This window comes from Nothoprocta perdicaria, unplaced genomic scaffold, assembly GCF_003342845.1.
Source record: "Nothoprocta perdicaria isolate Ctin4 unplaced genomic scaffold, notPer1 scaffold_228, whole genome shotgun sequence".
NCBI lineage: Eukaryota > Metazoa > Chordata > Aves > Tinamiformes > Tinamidae > Nothoprocta > Nothoprocta perdicaria.
Genome location: NW_020455450.1, coordinates 607,626 through 622,593, shown reverse-complemented (window position 1 = coordinate 622,593; position 14,968 = coordinate 607,626). Strand labels below are relative to the sequence as shown.

General features: G+C 60.7%; 2 protein-coding genes across 2 annotated transcripts in view; one reads left to right on the top strand and one right to left on the bottom strand.

The window, feature by feature from the left end:
- Positions 1–2,779: 2,779 nt before the first annotated feature.
- Positions 2,780–10,234, bottom strand: ADAMTS15 (ADAM metallopeptidase with thrombospondin type 1 motif 15). The gene is made up of 8 exons (XM_026039329.1): positions 9,356–10,234; positions 6,178–6,310; positions 5,776–5,943; positions 5,240–5,523; positions 4,895–5,072; positions 4,266–4,447; positions 4,008–4,183; positions 2,780–3,625 (listed from the first exon to the last, which is right to left on the bottom strand). Exons 1-8 carry the CDS (start codon positions 10,232–10,234, stop codon positions 2,845–2,847), a joined length of 2,781 nt encoding a protein of 926 aa, XP_025895114.1. The 3' UTR covers positions 2,780–2,844.
- Positions 10,235–14,821: 4,587 nt separating this feature from the next.
- ADAMTS8 (ADAM metallopeptidase with thrombospondin type 1 motif 8) overlaps positions 14,822–14,968 on the top strand; it is a 5,078-nt gene continuing 4,931 nt past the window's right edge. The window contains exon 1 of the mRNA XM_026039328.1: positions 14,822–14,966. Within this exon, the coding sequence (XP_025895113.1) occupies positions 14,822–14,966 (145 nt within the window). The remainder of the gene's footprint in view (positions 14,967–14,968) is intronic.

The window sequence follows — 14,968 nt, the reverse complement described above, 5'->3', positions numbered from 1 at the left end:
AGCTCCCTGAGTTCCCGAGGCTGCTGCAACAAGGAACCGAAAGAGAAGGAGAAAAGAAAAAAAAGACAAATAATTATTATTTGCATGTTCTCTGAAGCAAGCCAAGAAAGAGACGTCTCCAGGGAAAGGGTGGGATTCGCCTCTGTTTGTTTCTTCAGAGTATGAAGAAGAAGAAGTGATGGGAAGGCTGGTGGAACTGTTAACCCTTGCTGGACCAGGAGCTGTTGTCTTCATGAATGGACTGAAGCACAAAGAGCAGAAGCTTTTTGCAAAGGTGGCTTTGCAAGAGCCAAATGCAGGGACTTGGCTTGCAATCCTTGCAATTGCAGGAACTGCCTTTCCTCTCGATTTCACCGTTTTTCAGGAAAAGGACCTTCCTTTAGCAGAGGTTTTCTTGCCCTGGTCTCCAAGAGTTCCTGCAAACATGACCTGAATGCAATCAAGCCCCGGAGGCAAATAAAAAGAAGCCCAAGCTTATTATTTGCAAAGAAAACTCATGATTTTGGAGGCTGGCCTCACCGTTTTTGGCACCTGGTTTATGAGCTGGCAATACAGCGATGTCCCTGGGGAGAAATACCCGGCACGGTGCTGACCTGCAAGCCTCATTGATGGAGGTTTTGGGGTCAAATCACATCCCAATGCCACTTTTCCACCCTGAGCAGCAAAGCAATGGGAGGAAGGGGAGATGTCTGGAATGATGTAGCATCATTTACACTGGTAGGGGTGCAATAATTGCTGCAAATAATTGCCTTTATGCAGCGGTTACGTGTACCGTTGTTGCCCACAGGACTCCCAACCAGCTTTCCTGGAGGGCTTGTATTTCCAGTGCTGTTAATCCAACACCTTTCCCCAATACTAAATTCATTTACAAGGAAGGGGGGAAAAAAAGGAAATAAAATAATTAAAAATAATAATAATAATCAAGTGGTTTGGGAGACCATCAGCCTCTCTGACTTGGCTGAGCTTGGTATTAATTGCACTAACTCCAAAAGAGGCCCCTTCCCCTGGAGCCCGCTGGAAATCTCTTGCCATTCCCTGCACAGTCGCAGCTTCCAAGGGCTTTGCCTAATTGTGGCTTGTTATCCCGAGCAGGGGCCGGAGCCGCTGGGATCCTTCCCTTGCCTTTGGTGGAGACGCCGAGGAGAAACCCGTAAGCTTGGGACAGAGAGGCTGCTCTTGTCCTGCATCAGAGCCCTGATGCTCTCAGCACCAACCTCATCGAATAACTGGGTGTCTGCTAAGGAAAATCCCATGGGAAGGTGCTGGATTGATGGCTGAGGGATGGATCCTGATGGATCCTTGTTCTGCACCGAGCGCGCCGCAAGCTCATGGGACGCATTAGTGGCACTTGGGCAGAGACTTTTCCTCTTGGAGAGCAGGTTTTCCTGCTGGCTGGCTGCAAAATGAGCCCCACGGCCCTTATCGAGGGCTGACAGTGGGTGCCCCGACACCCAGCACCGACCTGGAGCACCGGGCCGGCCACCAGCGGTGCCGCTGGACCTGAGCACTGCTCTGGAGCCACCTAGTGACACCTCACGCCACGTCCTTCCCCCCGCAGGGTGTCCCCGGGCACCTCAGTCCGTCCACATCTCCTCCCTATGTGTCTCCTTTGCGTCCCTGGCCTCTTTGAACCAAATCCGGTGGGTTTTGGATTTCCAGATTTCCTTTACTATGCGTGGAGCAGCAGATGCTGCTGAGGACACTGTCCCCAGGGCTGCTGGTGGCTTCGGGACGAGCTCGCACAAAGGCACCCGGCCAGGAGGCACTTTTAAATACGGTTTTATTGGACGCACCAACAGCAGAGATGGGGTTCAGTATACACGGTATACACGACGCAGCCAGTGCCATCGGCGTCTCCGTCCTTCTGCTGTACCCTTTGCAAAAGAACCACGCACCAGAGAGCCCTCCCGAAGCCCAAAAAGGGACCCTACGGTCCCGGGAATGTCGACCTGGAAGGGATTTCCTAGGAGGAGAAATCCAGCTCCCGCTGTGCGGAAAGACTTGGCCCCGAGTTTGGAGGGAAGAGGACAACAGGACGCCCGGCGCAGCCCGTGGGGCAGCAAGCACCAACTCCAGAGCAAAGGCAAGTAGCAGCAACTCACCGGGCCGGGCGAGTTTACCCTCTGCCCTGCACTGGGGTGTGAATGAGCACCCCACTGCAAAACCACGGGCCGAGACGCATCGTTGGCACCCCGCGCCCTCTTCCCGAAGCACCGTTGGAAAATCCTGCTGGGAACAGGGCTGTCCCCGCTTCCCCAGGTTCCCGTCCAGGAGGAGGTCCGACTTAGGGAGGTAAGCACCATAAAATCTACACCGGTTTTGTTCAGATGACACGCGTGAGGAGGAGACAAGGATGGAAGGCACCGGGGCTGGGGGCTCTCTGCGGTGCGGCCGGGCTGCCGGCGAGCCCCGACGGGCCCCGTTGCACCGGGGATTCAACAGTACATTGGCCACCATCACACCGGTAGCTCCTTTTGGTCCCACGTAGCGCGAGGGTTGGGGAGGTCGAGGCAGCCTCCGCCCTGAGAGGTCCCGTGGGAGGCTCGGTTTGTGCAAGACAGGGGCATCTCCTGCGCGTCCTCGGATGCTCCCCGGACATCCGTGCGTCCCCGACTCTCGGCGTCGCCCCGGCTCTCCGCGCACTTTGGCGCCTTCGAGGTAGACGGTTATTCCCACCCGGGCTCCGAGCAACGTGCTCGACAAGAAGGAGGCCGAGGGCATCTCGCCCGGGCGCGCGGGTCCTTCGCCCGCCCGGTACGCGCCAAGTAACAGACCCCTCGGGCATCTCGCCCTCTCCCAACGCCTTGGGCCACGCGTCTCCAGCCAGAGACACCCCGTGCCCGCTCAGCACGGCCGCAGGGTGCAGAAGTCCAGCTCCTGCGGCTTCCTCCGAAAATTGCACCTATCCCGGGGCAGCAGCTGCCCGGCGGGCGCCGCGCACTTGAGCGCCCGCCTCGTGAAGCCCCGGCCGCACGTCTTGGAGCAGGGCGCCCAGGGCCCCAGCTGCCACGCCGGGCAGGGCTCTCCGCACGCGCGCACGTCGGCGGGCCGCTGCGCCGCGTCGCACGCCGCCGCCGGCTGCCCGTACGAGTCGCGGCACGCCACGGCGCGCTTCTGCAGCCCGTCGCCGCACGACACCGAGCAGGCCTCCCAGCCGCCCGCCGCCCACTTGTAGGACGGGCGCTTGTAGCTCGGCCGCCCCGCGTCCACGCGGTTCGACACGCTCAGGACGCTGTTGTTGAGGTCCGGGGGGCTCTTGCCCTCCTTCCTGTACGCCGACTTGTCCTCCTTGCTCTCCTTGGGGAGGTAGAAAGAGTAGCGCACGCGGGGAGGAGTCATCTTGCCCACGGAGAGCACCTCCAAAGTCAAGGGCTCCTGGATGGGCTTGAAGGCCTGGAGGCTCTCGACGGCCGTGCCGGTGCCGCTGTAGCGCAACACGCTGCCCTTCACCATGAGGTCCCTCTCCACGGCGGAGACGATGAAGTGCCCGTTGAGCAGGTACTTGCCTTGGCCGTTCTTCAGCGCCAGGTAGTTGTCATCGCTGACGAGGCCCTTGTAGCCCCGTTGCCTGATGTCGATGTTGGAGGCTCCCGCCGGGATGACCACCACGAAGTTATAGCCGTGCCTGGGAGGGGAGAGGCAGGTCAAGCAGGGAGATGGCAGGAGCTTCCACCCCCAAAACTGTTTCTTTTTGGCCTTTTGCCAGAAGACCATTTCCAATCTCTATGACAAGTTTCATCCAGACTGAAGTGACAACTGAGGTCACTCAAGAAGAGACTTTAGCTCCTCTGACTCAATAACATAAAGGAACTGGGAAAAAATTAGGTAACAGAAGCAGCACAACCTCTTTAGCACATTATATGGTTCTGTTGCTCCACTGGAGTCTCTACACAGGGACTGGAGATGGGATAGGTTGCTCTGGATGGAGCCGCTTTCTAGCTCCACCACCTTTAATGCATCCATCCCAAAAGGAGCCAGCAAAGCTTGGCCGATCCCCTCACACTTACATGGGTTTGGTGAATAAGCCCGAGACCTTCTTGCAGCTCCTGTTGTCCCCTCCGCACACGCTGCATTTGTCAAACTTCTTCTTGGAGCCCAGCTTGCCGTCACACCCCGCTTTGATGCACTTGCCCTGCACGCACACCGAGGTGGAGTCCGGCGAGCACGGGGTGCCGTCCACGACCTGCGCGACGTGTCCCAGCATGAGCGGCCGAGCCACCCACGGCCCCGCGCGCCCCCGCGCTCGCCCGGCCATCATCGCTCACCTTGGGCGCCAGCACGTAGAAGTAGCCCGTGCCGTTGGCCCGGCAGATGAGCTTGCACTTGTCCCGAGGCGAGACGCCCGAGTACTTGGGGACCCAGGAGACGGAGGCGGTGAGGCGGTTGGTGCTGTGGCTGTAGCCGTTGAAAGCCTCGCATTGCTCTTCTCGGAAGCTCTTCCCTGGCACTGCAAGAAAGGAGGCAACCAGGGGGTGAAGACCAAGGTGGACGCTTGCAGCTAGCGTGCGCTGCCCCATGCTACGGTTCCAAGGAAGAGCTTGGCTCTCCAGCATGGATTTATGGGTCCTTAGAGGGGAGCAATCCCCTCTGCCAAGGCTCTGAGAAGCGAGGGCAGCATCTCCGGGCCTTTCCACCCATTGCCCTCGATGCAGAGCGCAAGCAGCGGGGTCCCCTTTGACATTTTGGGGCATCTCTTGGAGCACGTTTCCAGCAGTGCGCTCTGACACAGGCCAAGAACTCGACATTTGGAGAACGGCTTCCCTCCCACCCCACCCCAAAAGGCAGCTTTTTGGAGCTCATCATCGCTGCAGGGCGGGATTGAGACTCCAGACCCAAAACGGGAGGCAGGAACGGCAGGGAGCCCCGCACGTCCTCGGCAGCAGCGTGGCCTTACCGGTGCCGGCGCAGGGCTCCAGGTTGCAGGAGCGGTACTTGACGCGGACGCCCTCGCAGTAGCTGCCGCCGCCGGCCGGCGCGGGCGCGTCGCACTCGCGCTTGGCCAGCTGCACGCCGCCGCCGCACGTGCGCGAGCACTGCCCGTAGGGCGCCCACTTGCCCCAGCCGCCGTCCACCTGCCGGGAGACGGCGCCGTGAGACGCTCCATCCCACCGGAGCTGCCTTCCCGCACTCGGAGTTTCCCCCTGTTGCTTCCGCGCACGGACGTGCCGGGCACGTGGCATGGAGGTCCACCAAGGCATGCAAGAGAAAGGCGCCAGGAGGTGGGTGCCCGGGTACTCACCCTGTCCTTGGAGACGTCGTGCCTCTCGACGCAGGCGCCCTTGAGGCAGAAGCGCCCGTCGCCGCAGCCGGTGCCGTCGGCCCAGGGGAAGTGGCGGGTCTGGCAGACGACCTGGCCGCGGGCTTTGCCCGTGCACCACAGCTTGGCGCAGTACTGCATGTAGGGGCACGGCTTGGAGCCCACGCCGAAGGCCAGCTCGCACTGCTGGCCCAGGCTGTAGCTGCCGCCCGGCAGCTCCTCGGGCAGTGCCAGGGCCTTGGCGGGCTGGTCCAGCAAGCAGTCTCCTGCGGGAGCGGGAGGGGACGCCTAAGCAAGGGGGCTCTCCATGGGGACCCCCCAAATTGTGGCAAAGCAAGAGAAAGGGGCCCCCGACGCTGCCTTCTCTTGGTTCTCCTTGTTGGTCCTTGACCAACAGCCCTGGCATTTCAGGAGCAGGTCTCGCTTTGCTGGACCCGCGCCACGAGGTAGAAGTGGGACGGGTTGTCCCCAAGCAGAGGGTCTCCAGCTCCCCCTCCGCTGCCCCAGCGTGGCCTCACCGTGGCCGCTGTCGAGGAAGTCGGTGATGATGGCAGCGCTGCAAGGGGACCAGGGGTTGGCGCGGTCGATCTGGATGAGGGTGGGCGACATCATGTGGTTGGTCTTGAGCTGGCCGAAGACCTCCTCGCAGGCCTTCACGTTGTCGTGGGGCATGTTGAAGACGTGGCCTAGGGGAGGGCGGCAGCATGAGCCACCATCCGTGGTTTGCAAAGGGGGAAACCGAGGCACGGAGCAGGGCATCTCTTGGAGGGCTCTGTCTTGAAGATCAAGACTGTCTTGCTATGAGGAAGGGGGCCAAAGGAGGCTCATTTTGACCCAATCTGTCACATCCCCGTGCCTCAGTTTCCCCGTATGTGCCCACAGAAGAAGCAGAGGAAGCGCGTGGCACCCCGGCGCCTTACCCAGCTCGTGCGCCGTGGTGAAGGCCGAGGGCAGCCCATCGTCCTCGATGACGGAGCAGCTGCGCTTGGGGTCGCACATGGTGCCCACGTCGGCCATGCCCAGCGTGTCGCACGTGGTGGCCCCGCACAGGTCCTGCGGGGAGGAGAGGCGAGAGCGTCGGCCACCGCTGCCCCAGCCCATGGGCTCCCTCCTTCCCAGCGGGAGTCCAGCCTGTTGGAGCCAGCACGTGGATGGGGCTCGGGAAAAAGGACTAATCCTGCAGGAAGCAGCGGGATGGGGCGTGCGCGGCCGGAGAGGAAACCTCGCCCAGCCCGCGGCTGACATGGCACCGTCACCTCCCCGCCTGGCACCGAGGCTGTTTTTTATATATAGCATCATGTAGCACGGCCTCGGTGACAGCAGCTCCCCTCTCACGGCTCCTCCGGCTGGGTGGAGGCCGGAGGAGTCCGCCTGGCTCCGGGCCTCCGAGAGCCCAAGGGCCCGGAGTTCCTTGGATTCAATGGAAAGACACCTGGCCTCGGCTTGCAGCTGCTCCCCGTTTCTCAACTGCTTCCTGGGGAAAAAAAAGGGAAAAGAACCCCCTGGATAAAGTGCTGGAATCCTGCCTGAGGACACCGCGGATGATGTGAAGCAGAGCTAAGGTTTGCAGCGATTCCCTTCCAAAACCAAGGCAAGAACGGTCACGATCACCATCCTCTGGGACAGGCCCCCACCAAAGCAAACCGTGGGAGCTGGACGCACTGCATGAAGAGCAAGGACTACGTTTCTGGTCCTTGCTCTGGTCCTTTCATGCTTGCTGCATGAAGAGCAAGGACCACGTGCACAAGGAGGACCCAGAGGAGCTGGAGACGTGGCCTTGGGGTGGCTGCATTGCTGGGCTCCTTGCTCGGGACACGCGTGTCCGTGGGATGCAGAGACTGCAGGAATGATGGAGCAGGGGAGCAGCAGCAGCCTATTTGTCCCCAACACCAAGGACAGCAACGAGGTGGCCTCCAACCCCAAACCAGCCTGTGCCAGGAGGTGTCTCCTGGCTTGAGGAAGCACAGCTGGAAGATCCCTAGCCTTCAGTGGTGCAGCAACCACGTATGCATGGCACTTAGGTGCCCTCTTGGCCAAGACCATGGGACACTTGTCCACCTGGTCCAGTGGAAAAAGCCCATCCAAGCCCATGGAAGTTTGCAGCACTGGGTGACAGTGGCTGCAAAGCTCCCAAGGATTAGCAGCTCTGGGACATCTGGGGTCATTTCAGGGTTTGCCCCATGGGAACCTCTCCGTAGCCCGAAACGGATGAGGAAGGAGGAAAGTCACTGCCGCAGCAGCAGCCTCGGGAAGGAGCCTTGTCCTTGGATGCCCCCTTGATGCGCTCTCCTGAGGACAGGACTCCAGCAGCCTCCTCCAAACCTTCCCCTGGCCTCCTGCGCTCCCGTCCTCAGCATCTCCACGCTCCCTTCTCCCTTGGTCAGCGCCTCCCTCACAGGGCTCCCCATAGGGGCTCCCCGCAACATTCCCGCTCTCCAAAGCCTCCGTCCCCATCCCTCTCCAACAGGGCTGCACGGGGGACGTCGGGGATAAGGAGAGCCCCACTGGGATGCAGGCGAGCACCCCGGGCGCTCTCTTCGCCCTGCTCGCCGCTCCTGAAGAGCTGCCGCTCGCTCGCTGGCGCCGAGCGCTCCTGGCTCGCATCCGGCCACCTGCACTGACACACTGACCCACTTCTGGCCCGCCGCGCGCGGCTCCTCGGGGACAGCGACGCTCGAGCCCAGGGTCCCCGTGCAAAGCAGAGCCTGGCTTCCCTAGGGAAGAGTCTCTCGCATCCCGCATCTGGGCTCCAGCCCTCCCGGAGCGCGGAGGGAGCGGGGAGCCAGGAATCGCGTATCCAGGCATGTTTCCTGCCGGCACCGGGGGCCGGAGCAACTTGATGTTCCACCAAGCCGAGCTCGGAGGCTCTGAGCAGACCTCAGGGCCAGCGGGCACGGAGCCGGTGAAGCCACGGAATGGGACGGGAAGTAGGGCCAAGCTGGAGCCGGGGAAGCGATTTCCACGTTGTGCCGGGGCTAAGGTGAAGGTCCCTCCTCTTCACACAGGGCTCCTGGCACAGGGCTCCCCAAGGCTGAATCCAGGCTGACTTCAGCGGGAGCCGGAGCACCCTGCGCCCGGCCCCATCCATCAGCGAGCTGTTGACGCATCTGGAAAGTGCCTATCCGTGGGGCTCGAAGCGCAGGGACACTCGGGGCATACGTAAGAGCGCCCTGGCAGCGCCGAGAGCTCCGGGGTGCCGGGAGGCCGCGGATGGAGGCGGTCAAGGCAGGCAGATGGCTCCTCGAGCGGAGCTTTGCCTGGGGATTTCAGGAATGGCCCTTTAGCAATGTGTGGAAAATGCAGCCCGGATGGGCTCGGCGCTTCGGGAGAGAGCGGCTCCCGCGTGCCCGGCACCGCGTCCATCCCGTGCGTCGCTCCGCTGACCTCAGCAGGTTTCCACCAGCGACGGAGCCGGCACATCCCAGGTTTTCCTGCCAACAACAGCTGCTCCAGCAGGCCGGGATACAGTGGGAGCGCTTGGCTTGGGAAGTTTTGGGAACAGCCCCACCACTTGCAAAAGGGGAGTTCCCAACCTGTCCCTAGGCCACCGAGCAAGGACATCTGCGCAGAGAGGATGTGAGTCGTCATCGCTGGCAAAGCCCCATGAACTTTCTCCTCCGCTCCCATCATGGGTTTCCATGATAAAATGTGACCTGTCCCCTTCAAACCGGGCTCCTCCTCCTTCCCTCCTGTCAGCGCTTAGGCGATGTAACGTCCCCGCTCAGCCCCACCTGGGTGTCACTGCTGCTTCCCAGAGAAAACCCTCCTGATCTGAAGAGGGAAGGGAGCCAAGCAGAGATGGAGAGGAGGAGTAGAAACCTCTCCAAGCTGCTCTGCTTTGGTGGTGCCCAGTTACCCTTGCCCTGCTGTAGCAATCCAGACCTAACCAGAAGACGGCTCCAGAGCCCTTGCAAAAGCACTAACTACCAGTGAAAAAATAAGGCAAAAGCAGCTGGAAAGCCCAGGGACTGGCACCTGAACCTGCAAACTGCAAGGGCATTCCTAACAGGAACCAGGGAACAAGGGTTCTTCCGGAAACCCCTGGAAAGGGGGCAGCCCCGAGGGGTCACCCCCAAGCCGCGGGGTGCCGACACCCACCTGCTTGGTGAAGAGGATGGCGGTGTCCCAGTACTCGGGGTGCTTGTCGCTGCCTTTGTTCCACTTCTTCTGCCAGGCGCAGAAGTTGCGCAGCGTCAGCGCCGCGTTGCCCGTCACCTTGGGCCCCTTGTCGTCCTGCCCGATGACGAGGAACTTGACGACGACGATGTCCACGGGGTTGCGGATGCTCGGGTGCTTGTAGAGCCGGGCGGCCGTGGCCATGAGCGTGAGCACGTAGTGCTGCAGGTCGTCGCCGTGGAACTTCGCCATGGACTCGTCGGCCACCACCAAGGTCTCCACGTAGCGCGGCACCGACACGAAGCGCTTGGCTCTGCCGCCGGCCGGCCCGGCCTCCTGCGGCGGAGGCCCGCGCGCCCGGTACTTGTCCAGCGCCTGCAGGATGCCGGGGTTGAGGCCGGAGGCCACGGCGCAGCGCGAGGCGGCCGCCCCGGCGCGGCGCCGCTGCAGCCGGTGGGCGCCATCGGGGCGGCCGCTGGCCAGCGGGCTGATCACGTACTCGGCGCCGCGGTAGCCGAACGCGCCGCGCAGGCCGCCGCAGAGGCTGAGGGCGGCGAAGGAGTCGCCGTCGCCGTTGACGGTGCCCGAGTAGAAGCAGTGGCGCAGGCCCGGGCGGCCGAGGCGGGCGGCCAAGGCGGGCGCCACGAAGTGCGCGTCGGGGGCCAGCTGCAGGTAGAGCTCGTCGCCGAAGGCCGCCAGGAGGAAGAGCACGGCCTGCCCGGCGCCCACGTAGGGCCGCCCGTTGATGTCGGGCTCGAGGCGCAGCGGGGTCACGAGCGCCGTCTCCATGGGCGGCGGGCGCTCGCTCCGCGCCGTGCCCGGCACCAGCAGCACCAGTAGCACCAGCAGCGGCAGCAGCATGGTCCCGGCCGGCTCAGAGCCGCATGGGGGGAAGGCAGCGGGAGCAGCTCCTCCGGATCCCCCCCTTTCCGAACCGGGTCCCCCCCGCCCGGGGCCGGTGTCGGTGCCGCCGTCCGAAGTGCGGAGCCCGGGAGGGAGCGGAGCGCCGCGAGCCGCCTGTCCCGCCGCTACCTGCCTTGTGGGGCGCTTCGGGCTCCTTATATACGGCGCCTATGGCCGGGGGGAGCGGGGCGCGGCTTGGCCCCGCCGCAGCCACTCCGGGACGGGGGGCCGGGAGCGCCGGGAGCGCCCGGAGCGGCGCCGGGAGCGGGGCCGGGAGCGGGACCGGCAGCGGAGCCGGGAGCGGGGACGGGAGCTCCAGGAGAGGGGCCGGCAGCAGGACCGGGAGAGCTCCGGGAAAGGAACCGCGAGCTCCGGGAAACGGAGAGGGAGCTCCGGGAGCGGGGCGGGGACAGCGCCGGGAGCTCCGGGAGTGGAGCCGGCAGCGGAGCAAGGAGCAGGACCGAGAGGTCTGGCTGGGAGCAGGACTGGGAACCTCGGGAGTGGAGCAGGATGCAGGACGGGGAACGAGCCTAGGAGCAGAGCAGGATGAAAGACAGGGAGCTCCAGGAGTCAAGCACGGAGCAGGATCGGGAGCGGAGCAGGATGCAGGACCGGGAGCGCTGGGAACGGGGCCGGTCCCAGCATCTCCCGGCACTGCCAGGGATGAATCAAGGCAGCGGTTCAAGGATCTTCTGGGAGAAGAGAAACCTTCTCCCCTCTCAACATCCCATCCTGCAGCAGCACCCAGGCTGCTCCCATCCCTCCAGCCCTGGGATGCTCCCGTGTCCCAGCTCCCGGCCACAGTGTCCCAGACGCAGGGAGTCCACACAAACACGTGTGCACATTGGAAACACAAAGCAAAAGAGCCGCTAACGACACCGTGCTGGTGCCAACCCCCGGCCCCCACGTTGTCTCATGGATTGTCCCCATCTCCGAGCCCTGGGCACGAGCAGAGGGAATTAGAGCCTTATTTTGATTCCTAGCCAAAGGACGTGGCTCTGGGGCCCTGTGTATCCCGGTGGCCAGAGGGGACCTATCTCTGTTATGTCTCCTCCAAAGAGCCAGATAAGTGAAAGCGGCGGAGAAGGAAACAGGGCCAAGGCCAAGCAGGTCCCAAATCCCCATCTGCAGTCTATTCCCACTCCATGGGTTTTTCCAGGCATTATCGGGGTGCTTTTCACCTCCTGCAGCTTCTCTGAATTTAGGTGGCAACAGGGAGAGCTCCTGGGGATCCAGGAATGGAAGTGGATGGTGCCTTGTGGCCCTCCATGGCCTCAGGAACACACGGCATCATTCAGCCCACATCTGACTCCACCTCTGGATCTTCCCTAGAACACAAATCCCAGCACAGTCAGGCCCAATCCACAGCCCACCCTTCCCTGGAAACGTCAGCGTGTGCTCTGGAGCCTCCTTCCCCACCTTCCCATCACTTCCTTCCGAGCGCATCCGGGAAGAGGCGACGAGTTTGTTATTGTTTGGGAATTTTGTATGAGTTTTTTGCGGTTCTTTCTTTTTCTTTTTTTCTTTCCATCCCCTCCCCAATGCCAAGTTTGCAAAGTCCGCAGCAAAACGGAGAGCAAAAGCCTCACGTATCTCCTGGATGTTCCAGCTCGCAGAAGAAAAGGTTTAAAATAGACCGTCAGGGAGCTCCGAGCCAAAGATAGAGCGGGAAGGCTGGAGCCAGGGAAAAAAAGCCTGGCTTTGCGAGCAGTTCACTTGTCTTCGCTTGAAAGGTTGGCAGATCCCAGGCCTGGGCTCGCACCCAAAAGTTCAGCCTGTGCTCCCAGCTCCCCAGCACACGAGCAGGAAGGAGGATCCTCCCCAGGGAGCAGGGATGAGGCAAAGCGAGTTGTTAGGGCGGCTTTCCAGGAAAGAACCGCTTGGAGAAACCCTGTCCTGGTCCACACTGGGTCGGAGAGGGAGAGATCCCAGGGAAACCTGGGCACATGGAGGGGTTGGGAGCACGGCTCCATCCGTGGGCTGTGGAATTGCTGCATTTCCAGCCCCTATCACAGGTTCCGGGGCTCCTCCTGGCTCATGTAGCGGATGTGCAAGAAGATCTTCCCCAAAAATTAAATAGTGAGGGGAAATTTCAAGGAGATGGAAAATGGTGCAGGTCAGAGATTTCTGTATTTGGTTTCTGTATTTGCAAACTGTGTTTGCCCACATTGCCCCTTGCAGCTGGGCATGCAGAGTGATGCTCATGCTGTAGACACATAACCCACATATACAAAAACACCCCAAAATTGCCGAGCTCCAGGTGAGTCCGAAGGCTTCTCCACGTTTTCCATGTCTGGAATGAGGATGGGGATGATGCTCAATGCAGCTGTGGAGGATGCTCCTCACGCAGGAGACGAAGCCCCTGCCTTTTCAGCAGCCCACAAACCACTCTGAAGAGGGACAGGGAGCAGGATTAGGATCCATTGGCACGTTTATTTTCCCAGAGAAGCAATTATCCCAACGCCCTGACCACTTTCCAAGCTCTGCAAGATGCTCCATGCCCAGGCTGGGCTGGGGGATGCAGATACGGCTTAGTCCTGAGGTTTGGAAAGCCAAGAAGCTGCTCCGGGTGCGGCACGTCATGCACCTGCATGCGGGGAGGCCGCAGGGACACGCTGGGACGTGGCTGCCCTCTGGTGACACCTTTTTTGTGTGTTTTTATTTCTCTCGCATGTCCCCTTTTGAGAGCAAAACAAAAATAATAATAATAACTTTTAAAAAAAAGATAAAAAGGCAAAAATAACACAATAAAAACAGAAATTGTGAGTGTGAATGCCATGAGCTGGCTTTGAAGCAGCCTCATATTTGTCATCTAGCCCCTTAGCTCCGGCTTTTCCCATGCGATGCCGGGTAGAGATTGCAGTTTTCCACAGTGTAGGTCCCGGTGTTGGATACTCCCTAGGTGGGAGAAAAACAGCTTTTTAATGCTGTTTTTGCAGACTTTGAGCTAGGAAATGGTAAGGAACAAGTCACGGGAGCCCTCTCGTGGTTGAGCCCATGGATTTTCTGCAGCGCTTCCGAGTTTATCCAAGGCCAATTTGTTTTGCTAATCCATTTCCTTCTCCAAAGCATTTTGCTCACGCAGGTTTGCAGCGAGCTAAACACACCTCCACATTTACCTGAATCCAACTTTCCAACCTTTGCAACCAAGACATTTTCCCCAGTGCCAAGCCCAGATACTTCCCTGCAACAGCTTCCTTGCTGCCCGCTGGGTTCCATTTAGAAGGCAAACTAATCAAATTACCTGTTCCAGCCACAAAAAGCAATCCTCAAATAGTTGTGCCAACTCTATTGTGCATTCCCATGAAGTCCTAAGTTTGCACTTTCCTCCTGGAAGCAAAACTTGCTTTGCAGGAGCAAAACCCATGAGGACACGGTTATTGCTTCGTGCAAGGCAGCACTGACATCTAGCGGCATTTTTCCAAAGGATTTGCAGCTAGTTTGTCCAACATTTCCCTTCAATATTTCCCAATATTTGTCCAATATTGTCCCTTCAGCATTTCCCTGGTATTTTGCCACCCAGGCCTAGGGAGTTTTTGCGATTCCCATTTGCAAACCAGAGCTGCTGAGGTAAAGCGGCGCTGCCACTTGTGGTGCCGGCGCATCCTCCCACAACCCAGATGCAGGGGATATTATTTTTCTCTCCCTGTTACGCAAAAAATAAAAAGCCCTTTAAAAAGCTAAGCAGTAACTCGAGCCTTGGCCCCATGTAGCTGGTGCCTATTTCTAGTTGCTGCTGGGTTTTTATTATATAGGTAGGGATGGGGCTTTTCAGTGAGGATAATAATAGTAAGGCAGATGTAAATATATGTTTACATAGAGCAGCCTTTAACCCTGCATTTTGGCCGGGATTTGGATTTTCCGGGTCCTGGGAGAGCAGGTATCCCGGGATGCTGAGTGTTGCTTGATCTTCCCAAGCCCCTGTGCTGCTTTCCCCGCTCTTTGGAAAAGCAAGATAGGACCCCAGGGCAAAGAGATCCCGGGATATTGGTAGGCTGGGGGGATCCAGAGGCCTGGGATCCACTGGGGAGACACCGGCTCCATCCCCATCCTGGCGCCGGCTCCATCCCGGCCGCGGCTCCTGGTGCCCAGCGGGTCCCCAGGCAGGGACAGCGACTCCCTGCGGGGCCCGGGAGCCGGGACCCGCGCTGGCTCCACGGGGAGCGCATCCCGGGAGCCCAAGGGGTTAATTTGGGGAGAGCAGCAGTTCGGAGTGGACACTTGGAGGCAGGCGGCGCCGCCGGCTCCCCATTGGCTTCCAAACTCATCCAAAAGCGGCTTTTTTTTTTTTTTCCTCCTTTTTTTTTTCTTTCCCTCTCTCCCTTTCACTTCTCCTCCTCCTCCCCCAGCCCCCGTCGGGCAAGGGACCAGTGAGCGCTCAAAAATAACCCTCTTATGTCAAAGCCGGCGGGGCGGGTTGCGGGGGGGGGGGGGGGGGGAACGCATAAATAGCGCGGGGCGCCGCAGCCGCCTTCCCACAGCCCGCGGGAGCCGTCGGAGGGGCGGGAGGAGGCGGAGGAAGAGGAGGCGGAGGAAGAGCAGGCGATGCCGGCCCCGCTCCACCTGCTGCTGCCGCTGCTGCTGCTGTGGTGCCACGCGTGGGCGCTGCCGCGGGACGCGCACACGCTGCTGCCCGCGCGGCTGCCCGCGCCGCCGGGCCGCCTCGCGCTGCGCCTCGCCGCCTTCGGCCGC